The sequence below is a fragment of the Vidua macroura genome, chromosome 5 (genome assembly GCF_024509145.1).
Source record: "Vidua macroura isolate BioBank_ID:100142 chromosome 5, ASM2450914v1, whole genome shotgun sequence".
Classification (NCBI taxonomy): domain Eukaryota; kingdom Metazoa; phylum Chordata; class Aves; order Passeriformes; family Viduidae; genus Vidua; species Vidua macroura.
In genome coordinates, this window is record NC_071575.1 from 35736271 (window position 1) to 35762164 (window position 25894).

The window sequence follows — 25894 nt, forward strand, 5'->3', positions numbered from 1 at the left end:
TGGCATATTTGGCAAACCTTTGAGCAAGCCTAAGAGCTTTGAAAATGTCATAGTTTGTCTAAGAGCAAATTACGATATGAACCCCCTGCGAAATTTTTCCATCTCTAAATGACCCTTACATAGCCCTTTAAATTCATTCTTCTTTAAGTCCTTAGGAATGAGGACCCACTCTGTAGAAATGAACCACTTTCTAAGATCTCTCTCTATCACTGATACAAGGGGCTGAGAAAATGCCCAAGGGCCTCTAATTTCATTGTGATACTTATTGTTTTATCACTCCCTGCCAGGCATGCTATGATTACTTCAGTTCAGTTCTTGTCAGAGCTCTGTCACTCTGGGCCAGTCTTGTACTGGTCCTTGTTTGCTGCTTTCACTCCAGTGGCTGACTGAAATAGGGGTGTCTGTAACACCAAACCCCTTCCCAGGTTGCCACTCACACTGATCTGGAGGGAAGTGACAGCGGATAGCTCGGTCATTTCCAGATGACCACGGTTGATTGGAAACATTGCTCCCAGAAAGTGCAATGGTATTTTTATAATATGATGAGCCAAAGCACTCAATTATCTCAGCTTAATCCTCATCATGATGAACCTCCCCATATCTCAGGGACTTTTGTTCAGTAGTACTCCAGCTGTCGCAGAAATCCCACAAGACTTGGTAGGAAGCTGTTACCCTTCCAAGTTCTCTGGCATGTCAACAAAATGATCATCACAATGATCAAAAATTCTACATTAATAATCAAATTAAATTCTCCACTCCTCATTAGGCACCCTTATATCTTTAATTTCTTATAATGAAAAGTAATTACTTTGCATGTGAGAAAAACATTTAGAACGATAACACAGAAAATTATATGAAGTTTATGAAATAATGGAATCATTTAGGCTGGAAAACACCCCTAAGATCATTGAATCAAACCACTTCTCCCAGTCATCCTGTTCTCCTCCTTCCTTTCCCCTGTTTTCCCCTTCCTCTTTTTTTCTTCCAACTTTTATAATTTCTATTCTTTTGCTGAACACTTCCTCCTAATTTTCTTAATTTTCTTTCTTTTATCTTATCTTTTACCTTCCTGTTTCTTTCCCCCATTTCTCTTCACCCATTGTATTCTCATCTAGTTCCCCCTCCTTTTCTTCAGACCTTTCTTCCTACATGTTTATTCCTGTATCTAGACAGAGTTAGTGCCAAACAACAAAGTGCTAATGACTGCTACTCATGAGAGACATTTTATAACCACCATATTGCAAAAAATTATGTTACTTTTTTTGTTTTATTTTCGTTTGGATTTTTTAATATGTGTGGATCTGTGAGCAGTTAAATATTTTCTCCTTGCTTTTGCAAAACCTCATTGCATGTTGAGGCCTAGTTCAGGGTCCTCCATGCTATAAGTTATATCTTTCAAAGAGTTGTAATGTAAATAAAAAATATACCAATTTTTTTTACAAAATCTGATGTTAACCAGAAAAGATGTTCAAATATCCATGTAATCAATGACTGGCAAGATAATATGACTAACTGCCAATCCAAATTATAGTCAGTTTGGCATATTCCCACCTGTACTCTTGCCTAGACTCTTTCCACAATTATTAGCCACATTTTTATTGCTTCCAGAGACCGAATTATAATTTCTGTGGCGTCTATGCTAATGAGTGCTGCTTTGCTCCTGCTTTACTCCCGGTTCTAATGTTAGAGACAGCACTTCTGTTTCTTGGCTACATTATCAAAACAAATGTAGAAGGCTTATTATCTTAAAATCCATGGCATGGAAAATAATAGAGTGTTAATGTTCAGGATGTGGACCAAAGTTCTGCTCGCTTTCTTTCATTCACAGAAGACACTGAGAGTGCCTAATAGATTGGGAGGGGTTTGGCTCCTGTGATAAATGGTGATTTGGTCCAACATAGGCTAGCTAGCTGTACCAAATTAAAAAACTGTTAGGGATAAAGCTAACTGAGACCACCTTCTGCCTTAGCTGCAAATATGAAGCCAAGTTAAGGGAGCTAACTGAATGATCAAAGACCTGTAAACAAAAAGAAGAAAGTTTCACATACTATACTCATATTTGTCCCATATGGGCAAGATAATAGATAAATACAGTTGTCATGTATACTTCAAGAGATATTTATTTTCAAAGAAATTACAAATTGGATGACCAAAGAGTATTGTAAACTGTTTGTAAACTCTCTTAATATAGGCAGAGAGTGTCATAGCTAGGAACAAAGCAAACATAATGAACAGTCTGTTACTGCTGTTCAGGGGCTTCTAAAAGGTACAGTTCAGACATGACCACCAGCATTCTTCATCCTCTCTGTTACTGAATATATATCTGATGTTAACCTGAATGATATGAAGTGTTTTGATTTCCAGTCATGCTTCTCCTATGTGGCCCATTAAGGGGTTGAAAAATTCTTACTAACTGCTGAGGCATGCATGTGCCCGAAGTATGTTTACCTGATGTAACCGATTCTGTGATGTTTAAATTGTTCAGAGAAAGTCCTAGTGACTGCCGTGATGAAGAAGATGATGTGCTGCTTGATGACTCTGATGATGGCCGGGCAGGCTTTCCGGTATTTCCAGTCTCTGCCTTTAAGCGATCATTCTCAGCTTTCAGAATCTCTATTTCATTCTACATACAAAAGAAATCAACACCAAAGCACAGGACATTATTCTTTTGGAAAACCAGTGTTGGTGGTTAGTCTGGTGATGCTGTTCCCCTGAGCCAGTTAATTGGTTTACCACTTTCAAAAGAGAGATAAAACACAGTGAAAACTGGATTGCCTTTACTTCTTAAATGAAGGTAAAGCCCCCAAATAACCTTGTTTTAGCTTTTGCCTCAAGATAGATCCTAAACAATATCAGCTTCAAGCTTTCATGCTTATTGTACAGTCGACCATAATGTGAGTGTGGTTAGAATTTTCCCAGCTGTCCCCATTTTTTTCAGCTACTTTCTATTGTCAAATACCTAAGGTAATAGTTAAGAAAATTACTGGATATATCAATTTTTCTAAAGTCACAGAAAATGGTTACTGCCATTGAATATAAAATTTAAGCAGTAACTTCACAGAGAAATTAAATTAAAAATTAGAAATTGATAATTTAACAGTTTCATAACCCTTCTTGCTAGCAAATAAGATTTTTTGATCATTCAAACACAGAATTCTTCACATAGTAATGAGAAAACTATCTCTGATGAAAATAGATAGTGAGAGATTAATCAGAACAACTGGAATTCTTTAGCTAAATCCTCTGTGGTGCCAAGTGATTATTGAATGTACAATAATAAAATGAAAACTTAGCCTGAGAACAGCCTGGTACCATCTGCTATCAGGAGCTGTGGCTCACTGATGAGGTTCCAGATGATTGGAAACTGGCCAATGTGACACCCGTTTACAAAAAAGGTAGGAAGGAAGATCCTGGTAATTACAGGCCAGTTAGCCTGACCTCAGTACCAGGTAAGATAATGGAACAGTTCATACTGAGTGCTATCACAAAGCACTTACAAGATGGCCAGGGTATCAGACCCAGTCAACATGGGTTTACAATGGGTAGGTCATGTCTGACCAACCTAGTCTCCTTCTATGACCAGGTAACTCGTCTGGTAGATGCAGGAAAGGATGTGGATGTTGTCTATTTAGACGTCAGCAAGGCCTTTGATACTGTCTCCCATAGCATACTCCTGGAAAAGCTGGCAGCCCATGGCTTGGACATGAGCACTCTTTGCTGGGTTAGGAACTGGTTGGATGGCCAGGCCCAGAGAGTGATGGTGAATGGTGTTGCATCCAGCTGGCGGCCAGTCACCAGTGGTGTCCCTCAGGGGTCTGTACTGGGACCAGTTCTGTTTAATATTTTTATAGACGATATGGATGAGGGCATTGAGTCCTTCATTAGTAAATTTGCAGATGACACTAAGCTGGGAGCTTGTGTTGATCTATTGGAAGGTAGGAGGGCTCTGCAGAGAGACTTAGATCGGTTGGATGGATGGGCAGAGTCCAACAGCATGAAGTTTAATAAGTCTAAGTGCCGAGTTCTACATTTTGGCCACAAAAATCCCCTACAGCGTTACAGGCTGGGGACAGTGTGGCTGGACAGTGTTCAGGCGGAAAGGGACCTGGGGGTGCTGGTTGACAGCCGGTTGGATATGAGCCAGCAATGTGCCTTGGTGGCCAAGAAGGCCAATGGCATCCTGGCCTGCATTAGGAATTGTGTGACCAGCAGGAGTAGGGAGGTCATTCTTCCCCTGTACTCAGCGCTGGTCAGACCGCATCTTGAGTACTGTGTCCAGTTCTGGGCCCCTCAGTTTAGGAAGGACATTGAGATGCTTGAGAGCATCCAGAGAAGGGCAACAAGGCTGGTGAGGGGCTTGGAACACAAGCCCTATAAGGAACGTTTGAAGGAACTGGGGTTATTTAGCCTGGAGAAGAGGAGGCTTAGAGGTGACCTTATTGCTCTCTACAACTTCCTGAAGGGAGGCTGTAGACACGTGGGGGTCGGTCTCTTCCACCAGGCAGCAACTGACAGAACAAGAGGACACAGTCTCAAGCTATGTCAGGGAAGGTATAGGTTAGATATTAGGAAAAAAATGTTCACTGAAAGAATAATAAAGTACTGGAATTGTCTTCCCAGGGAGGTGGTAGAATCACCATCTCTGGATGTGTTTAAAAAGACTGGACATGGCACTTGGTGCTATAGTCTAGTTGAGGTGTTAAGGCATAGGTTGGACTTGATGATCTTAGAGGTCTCTTCCAACCTCATTATTCTGTGATTCTGTAAATCTACCTTCCAGTCGCTTCACAAAGTGCATTACAAAGCAACTGCTTTTTCTTGCAGACGGTTCTGCACATCAAATTTATTTCTACAGTCACTATCACCCTGCTAAAAGTCTCACTTTTTTAATGGAGGCTGCACAGCTATATTATACAAGTAAAAACATAAGGGATAGATAGCACCATAAAAAACCCTGCTGCAGCTACAAAAGGATCAGATCACATACACACAGGCGAGGAGACAGTGAAAGGGAAAGGAAAAACCAGCATAATAGTAACAGAAGGCAATAGATGGGTGTATCAGTTTAGTCTAGGGTTCAAATCAGGACCCACTCTGCAATTTACGCTGTTTAATTACATAGCTCTTAGCAGTCTTCCATTCACCTGAGCTTTAGGTTTTTAAAATGCTTTGAATCTAAAAGTATTCATGTATCACTTCCACCAGTCCTATTTTTTCCCCTTACCAGTTCTCATCAATCCTCTAAAATATCACAGTTTGGCAACTGCAAGGTGGCTGCCTGCTCTTTTGGGCGAACTTCAGAAATGGTGATTACCAGTAACAGCATCTCAACTAGTTGCCTCTTCCCAGATTTGAGGAAGTTCTGACTTTGGAGAACTGTGCCTACAGCAGACTCCTCCCTCTGGGGAGTTCACCTGGTTCAGGCATTCATCTGCCAGTATGAGACTGTAATCAGATGATAAGCCTTCACATCCTTTTCTTCACCACTGCAATTAACTGCATTCTATTCTTCACAGTTCCTTAAAACCTTTCAGTACCTCGAGATCAATGCCTTACTTACGTCTGGACAAATGAAACCATATTTATTGACCAGTTCTTGGTAAGTCTTCCCTCTAATTGAAGTTCAGCCAAATATGCCACACTAATGTTGGTACCTAGTAGTGTGAACACCTGGGAGGATGGCAGGTACCATAGATGAGATGTTTAAAGATCTGGCTGAGACTGATACAGGCATTGTAAACAAAGAGGTCTAGAAAAGACATCAAGCACACCATTTCTGTAGTTATGAAATCAGGTACTGTAGGCATCTACACACAAGTGCCTAAAGGTGCACCTGACCTAAGCACCCAACACAGAGCAATTCAGCTGGCAAGGCACTGGGCAGGATTCAGCTGTGCAAATATGGGTTTCCAGTGGCATGACAAATATGGTCTTCCATGGAAGAATATTAAACCTTCATGTCCTGTGCAGATGCAAATACTTGAGGCTGGTTCAAACAGTAAGAAGTGCCTATACTCAAGGAACTCCATTTCACCTTCTGTACCTATCTCGGGGTAATTTTAGGATAGCTGTTTAGCCCTCACTACTACAGAACTAAAACTCGATTGACTACAACAGAAGCTTATCATGCAGCTCATTCCTAGACTTTTAAATGTGGCCAACTCTGCCTCAACCTGAATCCCCAACCCATGGCTTTGATTCTGTTCCCCAAATACAGATTTACAGTACCTTCAGGGATGACATAGGTATCTTAGCTGCCATTGCAGAAAGGCCCAGTTCCACTGTGTGGATATTATAGATCCTTTTGGGCACCCACCATGGTACTGGGCATTTGCATGCAGGAAACAGAATTGAGTCCCATAAAGCTCTGTGCTCCACTTAAGAACACTGCCATTCTTTTTGCATCCTTTCAGCCTCATGAAAAGGAAAATCTTCTAATGAAAAACTGTGTTCACAAAGAGATTGGGACAGTGTAACAAAACAATGTAGCAGAATTTTATGATGCTGGATACAGTAATTAGTTCAATTTTACATTCTTTGCCTTGGTAAACCATTGCTTAGTTAGGAATCAGAAATGATGAAAGAGTATGCACATAATATCCTGGCCCCCTCCATGGCTCAAGGATTTAAAATGCTGTAGAAATCACTTTTTGATCTGCTTCTCTGTCATGTTGCTAACCCCAATTATAGGCTTGAGATAATAAACATCCTTTGGGCAGGGATTATCTCTTCTTCCATATCTTTTAAACACATTTTAGCTATTAATACATATGCTAAGAATGTCTTTATTGTAAGGTAAACACTTACCAATACCCATCCTTCAGAAGTACTGCAAATCTGACAATTTACTTTGTTTTGACAGTTTTTTGGTGCCTGAAACAAAGTCCTGGGAGAGGAAACACACCAGTCATACCTTTGGTATGCATCTCTGTCATCACTTAAGCTACTGCACTGACCTGCATGCGGTTCATGGCTTCCCGGATCTGATCCAGATGGTGTGCAGAGCTGAGGGCTTCCAGGCGAATATCCGTTAATTTTAACTCCTTCTCCCTCAGCTCGCTTTTTAGCTGAAGAATAATTTCAGCCTCTGCCTCTGTGCACTCACAGATCCTAAAGAAGAGCAGGAAACAGGCAGGAGATTAAAGGAAGGCTTTCTCCCCAAAGCAGTGTCATTATTAAATATCAAAGAACAGAAAAATGCTTGCTGCTGGTGAAACCTATGAGTGAAGAAAGAAACTTATCAAAGAAACATGAAAACGATCAAGCTGAAAATTCAAAAATGATAAAAAGCCCTCTCCAGAAAAAGTGATCAGATTGCTTTATAGCTTTTTAGTTTTAGTTCACTATGGTGAAAAACAAATTCTTAACTACTTTTCAAGTATCTTTGAGTGTCTATCATCCATTAGTTTTAACTGGATTTTATACTCACATAATTTCTTTGGTGCAGTTTATGATTTCTCTACGTAACAGTAGTCAGAACTGATGTGTGCTGATTAATCTGTACTGCTGTTATTTACTATTTGTTAGGCATCAATATTTTTATCTGATATGAATATTATACAAAGGGACAGTCCTTGAATTTATAGTCTAGAAGATTTTGATCTGTAATGGTTTTGATTTGTGATGGCTGATATTTTGCCTATAGCCTGTCATTTTGTAATGTACGATATATGAAATCATGTGGGTTGTTTTTTGTTTCTGTCCCTTGAAGACTGGATTACCACGTGGTTATTTCTCATAAGCATTTATTTCAAGGGAAGAAACCATTATAGTGTAAGAAAAGATTGAAATTGACAACTGTCCAGCTCTCCTGTCAGACTGTTTTGCCTCTTTGTATCATCATCAGAACCACCAGTAGAAAATAAAACACTGAATTTTGGCTTAATTGTTACACTAAGCAGTATTTCCAGTCAATTCAGTAAATGTTATTTGTTCTTTATTACTGTGACTATAAATAGTTAATCTTTTCAGAAAAATTTCAATATGAAAAGTGTTCTATGAAAATAAGTATTATTATTGTGATTATTACTGCTAATATTAAAAAAAAAAAAAAAAAGAAACAAAGCTCAGCATTTAATTGCCAGAAGGCATGCAAATGCATTTTGGGAAAGAAGATGCAGCACTCTTCAGGTCAGCAGTCGGGTATACAACTCCATGCCCAACACTCAGTTTTACCGGGATCTATGCTTGTAGACCACACGACCGTTTTGCCTTTTCTTTGATGCCCAGACTAGAGATGACCTGCACACACATGTATTAGACAGATGCAATTGGAAGAAAGTAAAAGTAATGATTTAGAACGCGAGACTCCATCAGGAAAATATATGAAGAAATCGTAAGCAAAGGGAAGATGAAGTTCATGGCAAATAAAATACATGTCAAATAGAGGAAGAAAAATAATGAATATCATTCAAAACATGCACAAATATTTTAAATGTGATTAAAGATCAAGAAAGACATACACTAGGACTTTTTTTCCTAAATATTATATTAGAACTCCTTATGTACTGTGTCCATACCTGCCTATGCTAAGCAAATAAGAAATGAAATTTTATTTCCATGCATATTCCATTTATTATCTAATAAAACAGTCATGAGACTAGAATTCCTTGAGTGCCTTAAGAAAAAGTAATTGTGACCTGATTATTCTGAATTAGGAGAAGGAAAGTAAAGCTAGCATCAGTAGTAGGCATTTTTTGGTTCAAAGAGGTTGATTTCCCCATCTTAGAAAGAGTTATGAGTTTAGCACAGTTATGAGTTCAGCAGAATGAAAAAAAAAAAAGCAGAGGAATATGAATAAGAAAGAGCTGGGGGTTCTATAACAACATATCAGATATTCAAAAAAATACTGAAGAAATTAGACAGCTGTTGTCTCAGACCTGAAACCTTCAGGATGGTGATTTGAATAAAATATAAAAGTAAAATCCCACAAAAAATTCAAGCTGATAAAAGAGGGGAAATAGATTAAAAAATATATACATCAGTAGGTACAAAGTAGATAAAACAGGAGGAATGAGTATACTGTAAAAATTTCAAAAAAGTATTTTAGAATTTTCTATTTTTAGAATGTCATGAAAAAAGGAAACAAGGAAATGTTAGCATTTGGCCTTTGCTAAGTGGATATGATAAAATTGCTAATGGTGCAGGGAGAGCACAAAATAAGCTTTTGGAAGTTTGTATAGCCAGGTGATTTTGGCTAAAGTCTGTGAAAAAGGATGAAAGATTATGACTGAATAAAGAGTTGCTGCAGAACCAGTGTGTAAAGGGTGAAGCTCACGAGAAATCTGGCAAATGGATTAAAAGATCACAGCTGTTGACAGTGGTTTCTGAACTGCAAATGGCCACGCTGGAGGAGATCTGCTTCCCAGCCCATGCCATTTGTCAAGAGAGACACTTACGCAGATGCTGACTGGGATGGTTTCATTGATGTTGTTGCACACTCTCCTGAGCTGTGGGGCAATTTAGGTGAGGAAGGAAGGGAGGAATCTGTCAGCTCTTCTATGTCTGAATGTGAGGAAGGAGGTTTGGTGGACTTTTTCTTTCCAAAGGCCTGTTTGAAAGAGCTTCTTAGCTGGAAAACAAATACAGAGCAAGTTTATTTTCCTCATCACAGCACTTTGTGTGCAGCTCATGTTTTGAAGAGTTAGTTTGCAGATGCCATCCTAGCCACTGCCTAAGGTCAGTATGCAGAAGCAAGGTATTAACATATGCAACACAGTATCTCTACAAACATGATACAGTGCTTTGTTTTGACTTTATTAATCCAGCGCAGTGCAGAAGTGATGCTATGGAAAAAGTGCAGGACCAAGTGGGGAGGGGTGCTCATTTAAAGCCATTAAGCTCCAGTGGAATCCCATTCCCATGGCATTCCCTTCAAAGGGTGGCTTTAAATAACCACTTTGCATCTAGATACAGGCAGAACTAAATGCTGAAATCAAAAGACAAGTCCAATTTACAGTTTGCCAATTTATTTTCCCCATTAAAACTCTGAATGGTCAAACTATGCAAATGCTATGATTTGGATCACAATCAAGAGGATCTAAGTGGGAACATGAGGTTTGTCTTGTACTATTGAGAAGAATGTTAGCTGAAAGTTATATACTGTTTGTTGCAGTTTCCTTTAGAGTGGTAAGATCTCTGAACATACAAGCATTGCCTTTTCCCTCTAGAAGCTTGTAAGCTTGTATCCAGTATTGAGAAGGGACAGAATAGCCAAAGAGCCATTTATTTCAGAAGCCAAGATGACAACAGTTTTGTCTGCAGTTAAAATTAACTAGCTCATTTGTTCATACCTTTGTCTAAATATAGAACTTACTAATCTTAGGAAACATACAGGTTTTATTTTTATTTTCAGAGAGTTGTTCTGATCAAAACTGTCCAGAACACAATGACCAGCTGGTTCCTCTATGAAAAAATGAGTACTTCAAACACATTATTCTCATGGTATAATTGGAGACTGGGGAGTGTGACCACTGATCTTAATGAGAAACAATAATGAAGACCTTTCCAGCTCATGATGTCTGAAGAGAAAGAAATGGATTTTGGCTATATTCCCCCTTTCTATAGCCTAAACTTTGAGATTAAAATTAATAAAGACAAACTGAGAAGACATACAGGATAATCTGGTTTTAGAAGGTATAAAAGCCTACTGCCAAAATAAATAGCAATCATGCCAAGATAGGGTTTTTTATAGATGCATGCCAACTTTTCCATGGTTTATATTCACCTCACTTCCTCTAGAGTTCACCTTGCAGAGACATGAAAGAGTGTGGAATTACAAATCAAGGGAATGAAGGCTCATCAGTATTTTAAAACAAATGTTTATGCAGATAATATTTTTAAAACAAGAATAACATATTTTCTGATTCTTTACTGAAAGCATTTAATTAAATCTTTAGCAGTATGTGGTATTTGCATATTCCGGTTGAGCAACATCTTAATTTCTTTAAACACTGTAGTACTTTTAAGTGTGAATTCTTAACTGATTTCAATTCCCTCCATAGCTGGGTAATATATTTGAGTTAAACTTTTGAATTGAAGTCCAACTGAAGAAAAATCAAACAGGGTTTCAATGTGGCCCAGAGGTGGTTTTGGTCACAACAGCTATTTTAGATTTATGTTGTTGTTTTGTTGTTGTAATTGTTGCTTGTATTTTTGTCTGTTTTAATTACTCTGACTTATGCAAATAAAACTCTGCTGATATTCAATAATTTTTAGTTTGCTGGTAGTGTCACAGTACGGATACGTTAATTTCTTGATATCCATCTGGCCCCACAAGAACATTGTAGATGAAATGGACCATTATGTTACTCAGACACTAGGAAATAACACATTAGCTAAAAGAGAGGCTTAAACCTGTTGAGTACTCACCCAGTTTTTCTTTTTCTTTTTTTTGGAATCAGCATCATTACCACTGCCAATACTGGAATGACTTGTAGCACTGTTGATACTGGAAACACTTTCTGAAGAATGTTGCCGCCTTATACGTAAATCTAAAGAAAAGAAGTTACTGTGAAATCTGTTTCAATATTACAACAATAATTCTTATATTTATGTAGTATCTGCCTCCTCAAAGGCAGTCTAAATGAACATAAATGGCACTGATGCTTGCAGTGGCTCAGATTCAAGCTATTGAAGCCTGTCGGAAACCACATAGGGACTGAGGGGGATGCATACAATTAGTCCAATACTTAGAGGCTTCTCCAAACTAAGCTGTTCTTGCCCTGAAGGCAATGACTCTTCACAGCAATCTATGCACATGTATCCTCATAGCTGAGCACATGGATTACTTGACATTTCACTGGCACATGTACTACAGTTCTGAGGCGTGTAGGCACTACTCAACTTGTAGCAGCCCTAATCAGCGTTCAGATGCTACCTTCTAATATATCATGATGGAAAGAAACAGGCAGGAGTTCATTAAAAATGAATGAAACAAAATAACCAGGAAGTAGAGAATATTAAAAATGGTTGGTGCGGCTTCTGAGTTTCAATTTCTTAAAAGTCTCTTATAACAATATCTTAATCACTGGAAATTATTCTTGTAAAACATGCCCACTATACACTAATAAAAGTAAGGGAAATTACTTTTTAGGTTATTTTCTACTTCCTAGAAATTCACTTTGCTACACTCAAGTCATGCAGTGAAATGACCTTCAGGCAAACACCTAAATAATGACCTCTCTAATGGAAGATCAATAACACTCTCAAAAACGAATACCGCAATTATTTTTTTCAAGTAATTCCTTTGCTGTTGCTTATCAGCAGGCACTTTTGAAGTACATATTTATCATGCAATATCGGCCTAACTGCAATGACAAATTAATTTGACATCTGGAAGGATGAAGGAGCTGAGCTGTTGTCAGTCTGCCTCTTACAAAACACCAGTTTACAAAGCTACAACTTTGACTGGATTCTCAAGCTATAACAATGTTATGCCATAAGACTTCCCTTGTGTCTTGGGTGTACTTTATTAGTCAATTGCACGGACGTGGTTAACTCTCGATCAGTTCCTGGCCACTCAGCTCTAAGAAGATAAAGCTCCAGGAACTTTGGCAGACAGGAAACTTGTGCAAGGTTTCCAGCTCTGGAAATACCACAAGTATGCCTACCATTCACTTCAGAATGTGCTTTGCCTTGCAACAGAGTTCCCAAACAACAGAAAAGTAATGACTTAGCTTTTTTTTTTTTTCCCTGGGGAAAAATTCTGCATTTATTTTGATAATGACAAACCCATACCTTTGTGGGTATGATCAGGGCCGTTCAAGGCTCCTTGAATAGCAGCTTGTGCAGCAGAATTCTGGGCTTTCAGCATTTCAATGGTTTCCCTTAGCTCTATAAGCTCAGATTCCTGCGGGAAGAGCAAAGAAATATAAAAATAATGGCAAAAGAACAATGTTTGTCTAAGCTACAAGAAAAAATTGCAAGAGAAGAGTGTTCAAATTAAAGATCATGGGACTGCTTGGGTGAACATAAGGGCAGCAATAAAAAGAATGCATACTTTCTCTCCAAAGATATAGAAGTTAACTAATGTATTTTACATTTATTCTATATAAAGCAACCATGCTATTTTTAAGAAGAAAACATTTTTAATAAGGAGTAATCTAAAAAGGGTCTCAACTGACTATTCAATATAAAATTAAGAAAAGCTCAATGACTTTATTGCAAAAGACAATGAAACCATTTGAAGTACAGCCTTTAATATGTGAGGCTACTGTTTAATGGATGAATTAAAAAGATTTAATTTGTTAAATACTAATTTAATTAAAAAGCCCCTGTTTAATAGAAATTGTCCTGCAAGTTGAAGTAAAATTACACCACTTGAGTGCAGGGAGTTCTGTATTAGAATGCACAGCTGATTTTTATTAAAAAATGTATTTTATTATTGCTTTTATAAGCAATATTTTATTTATTACTCCCTGTCCTTCTAGTCTCCTTCCTATATAATTAGGGTTCTTTAACGCTATATAATTAGGGTTAAAGGAATTTAAACTCAACAATAGAGAAAAGAAGAGAAGGAAAAGAATAAGTTCTAATTCTTTTGGCAAAGAAACTTGGAGATGATCTGTTTCAATGCCACTGCTTAAGCCCTTCTGGAAAGAAAACCTTCTGATGGAATTATACTTTGTAAAATACTTAAAAGTTTTGGTTTTAAGAAAATTCCATTGTGACTGTGTTCTTTTTCTCCCCCCTCCCTAAAATGAAACAAAAGCAAATAATACAAATATTTTCTATTCAGTTCACAATGAGTCTTGCCACATTTCATCTGTTGGTGCTCAACCAGACTTTGAAATGTTATTTTTGTAGACAGTTACAGACTCCAGTGGTGACTAGCAGCTCACAGATGAACAGTTTCTTTCACAATTTGGGTCAAGGAGGCCCTTCCATTAATAGGACATTGTTCAAAATTCATACAGGTAGAAAGCTGCAGAAGTTCAATCCTGGAAGGTGCTAAGCAGCCTCTTAATCCTGACCTTGGTAAAAGGACTCATTAAATTTCTTCATAGCAGGTTTAGAGTATTTTTCCTCTCATTAGACAAAACAGCACAGTGAAAAAGTGAAAACCCAAACTGTTTACTTATGGATAGGATTCCTAACATTTATTAACTTTCTCAATTAAGCTATTTTTCTCTACTTAAACGTCTTTGTTTCCTGAAATTCTATTGTTCTAGTGGTGGTGGGAGGCCAGAATGAAGCACTGCAGCAGCTTATGATAAGTTTTTGTTACAGGATCTTTCAGTATGGAGTAAACCTAAAGGCACACATGTTTTAACTGAATTCTGGAAATGAAAGATTGTATCTTCAAATTATTTTATGACACTATCTGTGTGAACCTCATGCTGTATACCATTCCAGATGCTGCTGGACATTCATGAAAATTTAATTGCAGCAACCATTAGAGAAAAATCTGTCTTATTGTCACAGATATTCCTTTTTCCTTTCAGTATTTTTTAAACAAAACTCTATTTTCTATTTTCTACGGTAAAGCATCCACTTTTATAAACCTACCTTTTGTTCAGCTGTCATTGTTAGACTTTGCAATCGGCCTGTCATATTTCCCAAGCTTTTTTCGAAAGCTGCTACTAGATGAGCCTGTGAAAGAAAGACAGCATATGGCAATTTTCCCAGATCTATTTGATTTTTAAAAGTATGTTTTTCCTTCAAGCACATTTTCTCCAGCTCTTTAATATTAGTCCAAACTCAGATGGAGCTAATTTTGATAGATGAATCAGCCAAATGAACTCAGTGTTCCTCAGGCTTCTTTAGCCCCCAGTGAGATTAGCTCAGGTATCTCTGCTTGGAAATGAATTATGGATTTAATGCCTGGCTTTAAGTTTACTGATATATTAGCCAAAAGTATTCTGCTCCCAAAGAAAAGTCCAGAAGCAATTATTTTCAATTACTGGACACTTCAAAACAGGAATTCAAGCACTTTATCTTGAAAAGCAAATTTTAACTTCAGAAATAAAACACTTCAGAAAAATCCCAAGCCTCAAACACAAAATATCACAGTTAGTCTTATAAAATGTCATTGCTTAGTCTATTAATATTATATTGATCATATATGTCTGTGCGTGTATAAAATATATTTTGTAAAATATAAATATAACATTTATAATATGTGCAAATATATATATATAATAAAATCCTGAAAACTGGAAGTCTTTATATTCTCAGTATAAAAAGCAATAAAATTGAAACAGACCAAAATACTTTTAAAAAATAAACCTTATTTTTCTTTTTTTTTTTTTTTAACAACCAGCATCCCACACTGTATGCAAGCTAAATTTATACAAATGATACTTAATCAGATCTAACTGGCATTGAGCTTTGAATGGCAAAGAGCAAGTGGTCATAAAAATCCCAATATGTTATGCCAGCTTGAAAAGCCAAGGGAAAGTAACAATTTAATTTTTAAGGAAGTTTATATAATTCCATCCATTTCTCTCCCAACATCAAACAGTAAAAGCATAAGGAAATGCTTGTTTTCTCATTACCATCTCAAAAGTGGTAATATACAAACTCTCCAAATATTGGCACTTGGAAATACAACTCCAACCCACCATATTTATATGCACAAATGGATTAACTGAGCTTCCTCAGTGAGGAAATTTAATTTTTATTATAGCAGTTCAGGCATACACACAGTGCCTGGCAAATTTTTCAGTTGCAGATCTGCATGCTTTTGCAAGCATAGCTGAAATTGTTTGGGTGTATGTGGCTGTACTGAATCTGAGGTATAATCAAGAAAAGACATAGTCCAAAAAGGATTTTGTTCTGCATTTTAGGTGAGGGAAAAGAGCTTCTTGCCACCTTGCTCTGTATATTGTCCCTCAAATAGAAGATTACCGTATATATAATAGTGGGTTACTTCAGCATCTCCGCTTCAGAGCTGTTATACTGATGAATGACTTTTTTGTTTTGTAAATCATTTTGGTTTGCTATAAATATTTAGGTATCTTGAAAGCATCTTATTTTATTCTTACTGAACTTACTAAAAGTTTACTCCTTGTAAACTACACTATTAGTATACTTAGATGAACTTAATTACTTACAGGTGTAGAGGTCAATCGACCTGCTTTCTGCCTCTGCAGGGATATCTTCGGGATAACTCTTGTGGTAAAGGACACATACCACAAGGACTAACTCCAGATAAACATGAGACTAGACAAATATGCAATCTCTTAAAGATTAACTAGCAATTGTATATATTCCTATTTTAACATTTATAACTTAGGCTACATTCTTGAAATTATAATTGTTGATAAAATGGACCTGGAAACCTGTCAATCAATACTATGGCCTTTGGTTGTTTTTACTACTCTATTCCTCTGAGAAAATAAAAAGAAGTGGTTTTTAAACTTACTTTTTACTTTATTACTTAGCTATATGTTAAAAATATCCAGATTAATCTATGGTGTTTTATTTCCAAAGATGATGACCACAGACTCAGAACACTATCAGAGACAAAACAGATGCACTACTACAGAATTTTAGCCAAATGTCTCTTCATTACTTTTGTTTAACAGGAAACTAATGGAGCTCACTGTTCCCTGCCTCATAAAAAATCTATGGCTTGGCTGATGGTCCATGGTTCTGTTTTACTCTGAGGATTACAGTGGGGACTGAGGGCTTGAAGGAGGAATAATTTGTTTAATTATGCATTGCTTCTGTCCTTTTCTAGCAATTAGACTGTAATAACCACAGTACTTTGGTACCAAACTATGCATACTTGTGTAAAGTACTTTCCTATTCCATAGCTACAACTTCATCCTGTATTGTACATGAATAGACAACAAAGAACTTATAGGAAAAATTAAGTACTAAAAAGTAGCATTAAAAATGTCATCAAAGGTTGCTGAAACTGTTATTTTCTGATAGCCTTTAGAGAAAGACAGCCATGTCACAAGGGTTCTTACTAAAATTCAGCCAGAGACAGAGAACATTACCTTCTTGGAATATTATACCAAACTTTTTGCATCATAAATGTAATTGGATTAAGATGATGCATTTTTCCTAACTCATTTCAAATAAAGACTATTAGATCTTGATTTGCTAATAATAAAGAAATGTAATTCAAAGTCCCATTGACCAAAAACTATTCAAGAAGAAAATCTTTTAATTGCATTGTTCATTACTTTCAATGTTTATTACAAGATAGCACTCTTCTATGGAAGAATTGATTTTATATTCAGAGTAATAAACTGTTCTGTCTTTCTCCATGGTAGCTAATATTCATTTATTCAGCTGTCTAGGGAACTCAGACTTGAAAACTTAAGCAGATTTTCTCTACAGAAATACTATACAACAAAATAAGAAAGTTTAGTCTGAAAAAAAGGTTAAATTATTGGTATACTTATATATGTGTTGAAGCATACATAAAACATATGTATATATCTCTCCATTTGAGATCAGGTTTCACATTTAAACAGTTAAATGCAGAATAATTCATAAAACAATTAAAGCAAAGAGAAAGAAGTATCTGTGTCTTTAATAATGTTCATTAGAAAATAAAAATTCTAATTAGAAACTTTTTTTGCACTTAAAAGTTTGGTAATTTATTTTGATTGGATTGCTAATCCTCAATTTCTGAGGATGATTTAATTTATCTAAAAGTTTCCATTATTTCATTCTTGTAAAAATATTTAGGAATTGTTTTGTTTGTTTTTTTAAGATACAGCCAGTCTCTCACACCTTACAAATCTCTGTGTTATATTCAGAAGTTTCATTCATTGCATACACACATCATTGCAATACTTCAAAGAGTAGCCTGAATATTACATGTGCTTTATATAATGCTCATTCTAAAGTAAAAATATGTCTTCACAATTGAATGCAGTATTTATACCTGAAAAAAGACATCCTGGAATTAGAGTTAAGTAACTGGGCATTACTTGAAGTATGCCTGCAGCAAAATATATCCATCATTAACATGACATACATATTAGATACACAGATATACAGCTCTTAATCTGGAGATATCCTTCATGTATGAATTAATTTTGACTTCTATTAACATGTGAAATGCCCATTGGAAATAGTCAAACAGGTGTATGCTCAGGGAATTACTTCAGTGCTAAAATGACAGATTTTAAACATTTCCTTAGCAAACTATGCCAGCCAGGCAAGCCCCAAATACCTCAGTTCTCAGATTTACACCCTATCCTGAACATGACATTCACATATGAAACATCTGTCTTCCAACACACTTTGGGATTTGACCTGTGGCATTCAGATTTATAAAACAAAGGTAAATAAATAAAGTTCCTCCCACCTGACAGGGCTGAATGAGAGAAGTTGTGAAAGGCCAGAGGAGATTGGGCTGATTGCAAGCAGCAACTGTAGATCTGATGACCTTTTCTGTTTGCTGCCTGCTAGCATCTTGTTGCTTGGCTGTAGGATAGTGGTTCAGAGCTGGCCAAACAAGAGCATTAGCCAGAAAACCCCTTCTGCTTTTTACTGGCATCCTGGCTCTACTACGGTTTGCAAGCATGCACCCTTCAGCTTTATACAGTACAAAGCTCTGATCAAAGTCCCTCCGAACAGGCTGGGTCAGGCTGCTCACTGGAATTTGAGCCCATGCCATTCACATACGGAGTCTGCTGGTTGGACATTTTCTGCACGGAAAACGGGCCCTTTCTGAATTACTATTGAGATTTACCCTTCAGCCACACTGAGACAGATGCCAGGGGTAAAGCAAGAATCTCAGAGAAAATCTGTAAATTAAGCATCCAAATGACAGCTGGACCCAGCTTGAATTTAATCATATGCAAGCAAAACACTTTGGCCCTTTGGGGTTAATCAAATGAAATAAACTGCTGAAGTCAAGCATTGTACTTGAGTCCAGCCAATGAAAACTGAACAACAAATCAAACCAAATAAGAAATTTTTTAGCAGAGTTTTCAATAATGCCTGAGAAATGCTGTAACTTCCAACTGACAGATTTTGGTATGAAATAATGTATCAAGCAAAGGCTTGATTAAATAGGTCAAATTTCAACCCGTCAGTCTTTTAATGACTTATATACTAATGTCACCAACAGTCCTCTGTGGAGAAGCAAAGAAAGGCACAAATAGTGTTGAAATGAGCTGAATAAGGTGCTCTTTTTCTTCACTCGAGTACAATACTGTTGCTCAGTTCTACAAAGGGACATGCTAACAACAAATTCACATAGAGATGAATTAGGAGGGAGCAAGATTTCTGGCTATTACCAGTTTCCTTCCCCAGACCACAGCAAGGCAGTAAGTGCTGCCTATTTTCAGACAGTGAAGGTATGGAAATTAGGAGGGGCTCAGGACTAACACTAAGGACTAATGCTAAGATGAATGCATTTGTAGCAAAAGCACAAGGTACCAGGGGTCTGAGTTATCACCTGGAACAGGCAATGAGCACAAGTCCACCAAAGGCAAACAATTGATTTTAACTGGATATGACACCTCTATTTAGAATCATGAAAGGGTTTGGTTTGGGAGGGATCTTTAATGATCATCTAGTCCAACTTCTGACTGTGGGCAGACACATCTTTCGCTAAATCAGGGGCTTGCTGGAATCAAGATAACACCAGGGCACTCAGAGTAGATGTGGGCATGTCTGTGATTATGCTGCGTCACAAGCCCAGCCAGGGATCACCTTCCTGTGCTCCTGCAGAAAACAATAGACTCACTAGCAAACACACCTAGCCAAAGCATGCTATTTTAGCTCTTCGCACCTCTCACCTCTATAAACCTCTTGGATTTATAGAGATGAGCTCTCTCTTGGGTTTTAGTTTGTTGCTCTCAGGATAGGTGAATGAAGAACTGCCCAAACTGGTAAAGATGAAGGTCAGTGTCTAAAATATGTGAATGAAGGAACCCCATACCCAAAATATAGATACTCTGGCTACTCTAGCTATACATTCTCAAATGAAAAATCCAACCCAGAATCCAGATTTTGAATTTACAAACATTGCAATGTCCCACATCATCTGATTCACTAGTTCATTCCCAGTACTCAGAAGAGTCTGGCAACCTACACTGCTACAGATGTACAAATACCCATAGGTACTCTGCAGCCACCTGAACAGAGAAGAAAGTGCTAAGCATAGCTTTTCCACATTTTCATGTGTTGAAGTCACACACAAACAAGCAGCTTTCATAGAGCTAGAGAGTATTTTCTAGCAACATGAAATAATTTCTTTAAAATCAGCAGTTATTTATACATCTAAATTTTCAGGACACCTACACTTCAAAGAAAGGCATTCCATTGGCTGCCCAAGATATCAGGAAAGTGCTTTTTTGAACTGCAAAATGATACATTCTTCTAACTGCATCTCAGATTTCCCTTACAGTAGTAACAATAATTATAGTCTGAACTGCATTTAAAAATCACAATACTAGATTGTTCAGTAACTTCACCTGAAACCACATCAACCAGAAAGGATTGTAGCTCACATTCTGTATGTGGCATTATTTTCAGATAACATGTTCCATAACCCATATGTCAATTGGAAGGAACACCAGGAAGGTCTCTGTGAAAGAACCCAGTTTTAATTAGTTATATAACAGCACTGCTTTTGTAGCATATAAATCCTATATACACTTGTACACTGTGCTTCCCTTCATACATGACTGCATTTTGCAGGGTTTGTCTTTGTGAAATGAAACTAATGAATTCTATTAGAATATGCAAATCATGCCATTCTTTGGTTGTGTCTCCTTACTTTTGGCCATTTTTATAATTGATTCTAAGAAAGGGGTGAAACTGAACAGAATAGGACTGTCACATCCAAAGTGTGGAAACTCTCAATTTCCACTGTCTACTTTCCATTTCCACAAGATTACTTTTTCTTGAAGCTGAGACGATATAGAAATTCAATGAAGTCATTAATTTGGGAAAAAAAAAAACCCTAAATAAATAAATAGTAAAATTCTCCAAGACTGTGTGTTGAGTAAGAGTATGATAATGTATTCGTTGATAGTACTTATCATCACAAGCAAAAATACTTACATTTGCTGAAAGTTGAGAAGTAAGGGTAGCAACTTTCTCCTGCGATGCAACCAACTCTCTCCGTAGCTTCTGAATTTGCTAGAGAAAAAACAGACTGCTGTAAGTATTTCACCCATGTTTCTGCTGTGGTTATTTTGTATGTTTTCTTGAGAGACAACCAATAGGTTTACAATGTCTTAGCTTCAGATTTTAATATCAGAACTATCCAGAAATACAAATTATTAAAAGTCGTCTCTAAGTGTTGCCCAAACTGTTTTCTAGCATTTAACCAGTGCATGAGCCAGGATTCCAGTTGAAGGAGCATGTATGGGCAAATGCTTAATAACTTGGTATGTATTATCCTTTTTTGCAAGGGAAATACCATGTATTTTTACCAAATCCCACAAGTCCCAAATATATGCTTAGTGCAATCAAGGAGAGCTGCCCTGGATGTGGCCTGAGGTTTTGAAACATGGGTGCATTTGGGTGACTGTGCCTGACTGCAGACATGATGCAACCAACATATGTTGAATGTCTCTATTAGACTAAGATAACATGAAAAATATACTCTCACGCTACCTACCATGAAGAAGGCTTTGATGGCTACCTCAGAAAATTTTTTTTTCTTTATGGATTCTGAAATTAGGTGAGATAAAGCAGTAATTTTTTTTTCTCTAACACATGCTTCCTACAGTCCCTGAAATTCAAACATGCAACCTCTTTAAATCTTATACAGCATTCAGAAACTTGCTTGCCGACTTAAAAAAAAAAATAAATGTAGTTTTAAATGTCCTTGTTGACATGAAAATAAATTCAAGACTCTTTTATCCTTTAATGAAAAACAGAATCCTTAAGAAAAATTTCAAGTTTCTATTTCAACTGCGGTAGATACCTAACATGAAGCTTGCATATCATTTTTTTGAGATCTTACATGGACTTCTGGGCACTGCATTGAAATCAAGCACAGCATGGAGTTTCACTTTGAAGAGCCTTTCATATTCAGACATAAATTATTCCAGACTAGAGAATTAAAATGGGTAAAACCAGCCTAGGAAAGGGAACATTGACAGTAACTAGTAAAGACCATTGCAGTACTTTAGTTTTATGACTCCCATGGAAACAACAAGAATTATTGCACAATCAACATGAACATGTTCCTGTACTTCTATAACAAAAAAACAGCTTAGTCATTTACACTAGCTCAGTGCATCAGGGGCAGATTATCAAGCTGTTCTCCATCCTGGACTGACCCTTTTATTTTTCCAAGTTTTCTCTTTGGTTTTTAAATGCAGTTATTCGACATTCTAGCTTAAGCTACACTTTCATCATGTTCTTGCAAATTCACAGGTAGGTCTCATGCAAATTCAAAGGTAGGTCTCATGAAGTGCTGTTCAACATCTCCAGTAAGAGCATCTCAAGCAGACCCAGATACTGAGAAAACACCATGTAAAAATACACAGGAAAGAAATGTTAATTTCTATATTCAGACCTATATAAAAGGCAATAAAATGAGGAATTGGAATTTACACTACTGAGCTACAGCATGCATCTTTAGCTCCTTTGTTTTAAATTACAGCAATATGAGCTTAGATGAAATTATATTGAAATATACTGCAGCAAGGAGGGAAGGACGTTTTTTTGCTCAATTTCCTCAACATATCTTTTTGTCGACTTTTTCTTTGATTAGAATATTAAAAATAGGAGCAGCATAAATGCAGGAGTTGGAAGACATGTAGCTCTGTGAAGTGGAAATGCACCCCTTGGTGTTGTATTTTATTGCAGCTACTCTTTGGTGCCCTTTTAATACAAACAGGACTTCATTTTGAGAAAGCCTGTAATTGTATTCAGCTGCTGACCCAGGCTTGTCACCCATTCTTATACACTGTGAGGAGAAAGAAGCTATTTTCCATGTCAAATTTGATTTATATCTGAAATCAATCTGCATTGCTCTGAAATCCATCAAAGTGGTCAGTTTCAGAAATTTAATATAATTCAAAATGTGAGGGAGAGAAGTTCAAAGTGACCATTTGAAGTATTTTTCGTCCTGAAAGGCAGCACCTTACCTTAAATTGCACAATTCCTTAGATCCTGCACAGAGTGGTATTAAGTCTGAAATCAGACCTATCTCAACTCCTCCACCCAACACCCAGTTCTCACTGATTCTTTTTATCGTTTCAGAATGACAGCCAGGAGGCTTTCTTCAGCACAATGCTAAGAAAACACCTTCTAGTTTAACTAAAAGCTGCACCGGGTTTCCATCAATACTTCTTAAATGTGATGCAAAGACACAGGGTGTATTTTCCCCACCAACTATGCAGTTTAGCAAAGCAGGTAAACAATAAACTATAAAATAATGTAAGGCAATACAGAAGTATGAAAATGAAGATAAGTTCTTACCTCTGAATGTGCCTTTTCTTCTGCCTGGAAGAAAACAAAGAAGAAATGGCTTAGAATCAGTGTGCAACATAATTGTGGTAATAGAACATAAAAGCCAGCCACACTGAAGTGAAATGAATAGCTTCACGCATCCATTGCATTTAAGGAAGGTATCCAGTAAAAACAATAAATGGAACTCTTTTCAACTTGCTTGGCAAAGCTCCAGCTGAAACTCCAAAGAGCTTGCTAGTGTACTGACAGAATGAAATGGAGGAGAAAGGGAGAGTAGGACCAGAACTGCAGAAACTGCAGCTACATTTCTAAGATACAAACAAAAATTTACTATGCTCTCACTGCATGGGCCTTAATCTGACACAAAAAAACTGTTTATGCTGCAATGATTATTAGGGCTCCTGTCTTTATATTTGTTTTACTGCATACCAAGACATGTTCCTAATATGATAGTAAGTAATACCTGATACGAGAAGTTGACAGCATACATGTAAAACATACATTTGGAAAGGTGAGGGGATCTTGCATTTTAATGTAATTTCTTCCATAGAGAGTACCAGCAAAAATATTAAAGGCTATCAAGGCATGTTGAAGTTTTCAATTAAACTTGCTGATATTTAATAATTTTCCATTTTGCAATGTATTGTGTCATATATTGAAACTTTTTAATCAGCAGCCTTTTTCAAACTACTGCAAGGCAAACCTTTGAAAGTCATTCAGTTTCTAAGCATTGGATTACTCTTATTCAGGAGATATTTGGTGGACAGTTAAATCTTGCTTCAGTGGGATTCTAATGGAAAAGAATGACATGCCACGAGAAAGGAACCCATTCATAACATAAAATAAGAATCAGTTAATGTACTGGAAATCAATCCACCTCATGGATCCACCTCATCGTTCAGAGAAGCAGTCTACATTATCTGGAAGAGAAGTAAGCAGTAGAAGGAAAATGTAGGTAGAGCAACTATCTGCAAGTAACATTAGAAACACTAAGAAAACCCAATGTAAGGGTTCTTCAAAAGTTCTCTGGCATTGGACTGTCTGTCTTATTCTGTATTATTACAAATTAGTATAGCTTACTTTGAGCCTGTATTAGGCATTAATTTTGGACTGTTAGGATTTTAATGATTTATAATAGAAATGTTTTTTTTGCTTTACCTTCATAAGGGGAGAAGACTTCTGGAAAATGCCCCTTTCCATACATGCTTATCTGTTAACAGTCACTAAACAAACTGTGGTGCTATGATATTCACCTTGGCAACACGTAGAAATGCTTTTGGATGAAACTACTCTAATACCTGACACATCACTATGTGAGGATGATTTAGTATAATGATTTTTTTCCCGTCACAGATGTGACATACTAACTTTCTGATCAATGTTTACAAAAAAGAGATCTGCCTATAGAAAAAAGAATTATATTCTATTATTGTTACATCAAATATGTAGTGCATAGAGGGTCACAAAGGGATTGAAGTGACAATGTCCCCTTATGATTTCTTCTGTGACAGCAAAAGCAAAAAATTAGGGTTGGTGACTTTTTCCTAAAACTGCCATGTGGGGACATGGTCCTTGTCCTAGGAGCACCAAACCTGCTGATGAAGCCATTGCTATATGTCCTTACCAGACAATTCCCTCAATACACAAGGAAGTGTTGCCTCTCCCTGAGTTCAGAGAGGTGGCTCTCACAAGTTAGATTTTGTGGGCAGTGAAGGAAGTAAATGAATGAGAAAGACCAGGATTTTGGACATACTATCATCTTTAAAAAAGAGAATCTGACAACAAAATACATCTCAGTAGTTTTTAATTAAGTTCATGCTCATCACACCATTGTAACCCAGGACTCAGCCATTGTTCCAATAGGTTCTAAAAGGAAAAAAAATTCTTTTTCTCACTCTACTTCTCCATTATATGCATGCATCCCATCCTTGCAAGGATTATTTTTTCTTTGTTTGAAGTCTGAGAATATTAGGGTACAAATGACATGTCCTTATACAACTCCTCTGTGCATGGCTTCCACAATCAATGAAGCCTAAGGAGTCAAAGTGTAGCTAATGCTGAGAGCCAGTGCAGGAACTTGGCAATTAACTAAATATGTGAAAATTTAAATGTTTCAACCTACTGAGCAGGAGGAGATTGAAACAGGAGACAACGTATCATAATTTTTTCAATTACTCACAGGTCTAAATGTATTCACTTCCAAAACTGAATCAGTTTACCACATCTGCTTACATGGTGTATTTTTCTGTGAAACAAAATTGATGTCTCTGTACATGCATATCTCTACAAGCTAAATTTCCAGTCTATGCAAGTTAAGTCCTGAAAACCCAAATGCAAATCAAGAAGAAAGCCAATATATACAGAAAAATAGTGAATGCAGAACTTCTGTGTCATTGGACTTATTCAATGGCAGAAAATAATGAAATGTCTTTTCTGAATCTCATATTCTAATTCTTGAAACAATCTTCAGAGAATAACTTGAAGATTTTCAACTATCCTCTGGTAATTATACATGAAGGTCTTGATCTTCATTTAGTACTTT

General features: G+C 36.9%; 1 protein-coding gene across 1 annotated transcript in view; it reads right to left on the bottom strand.

Annotated features, from left to right (window-relative positions):
* Positions 1-25894, bottom strand: part of NAV3 (neuron navigator 3) — a 248795-nt gene that overhangs the window by 15563 nt on the left and 207338 nt on the right. Inside the window, exons 21-28 of the mRNA XM_053978007.1 lie at positions 23362-23385; positions 20986-21063; positions 14509-14592; positions 12739-12850; positions 11371-11492; positions 9399-9571; positions 6957-7110; positions 2449-2623 (exon numbers count right to left, since the gene is read on the bottom strand). Of these exons, the coding sequence (XP_053833982.1) occupies positions 2449-2623; positions 6957-7110; positions 9399-9571; positions 11371-11492; positions 12739-12850; positions 14509-14592; positions 20986-21063; positions 23362-23385 (922 nt within the window). The remainder of the gene's footprint in view (positions 1-2448; positions 2624-6956; positions 7111-9398; positions 9572-11370; positions 11493-12738; positions 12851-14508; positions 14593-20985; positions 21064-23361; positions 23386-25894) is intronic.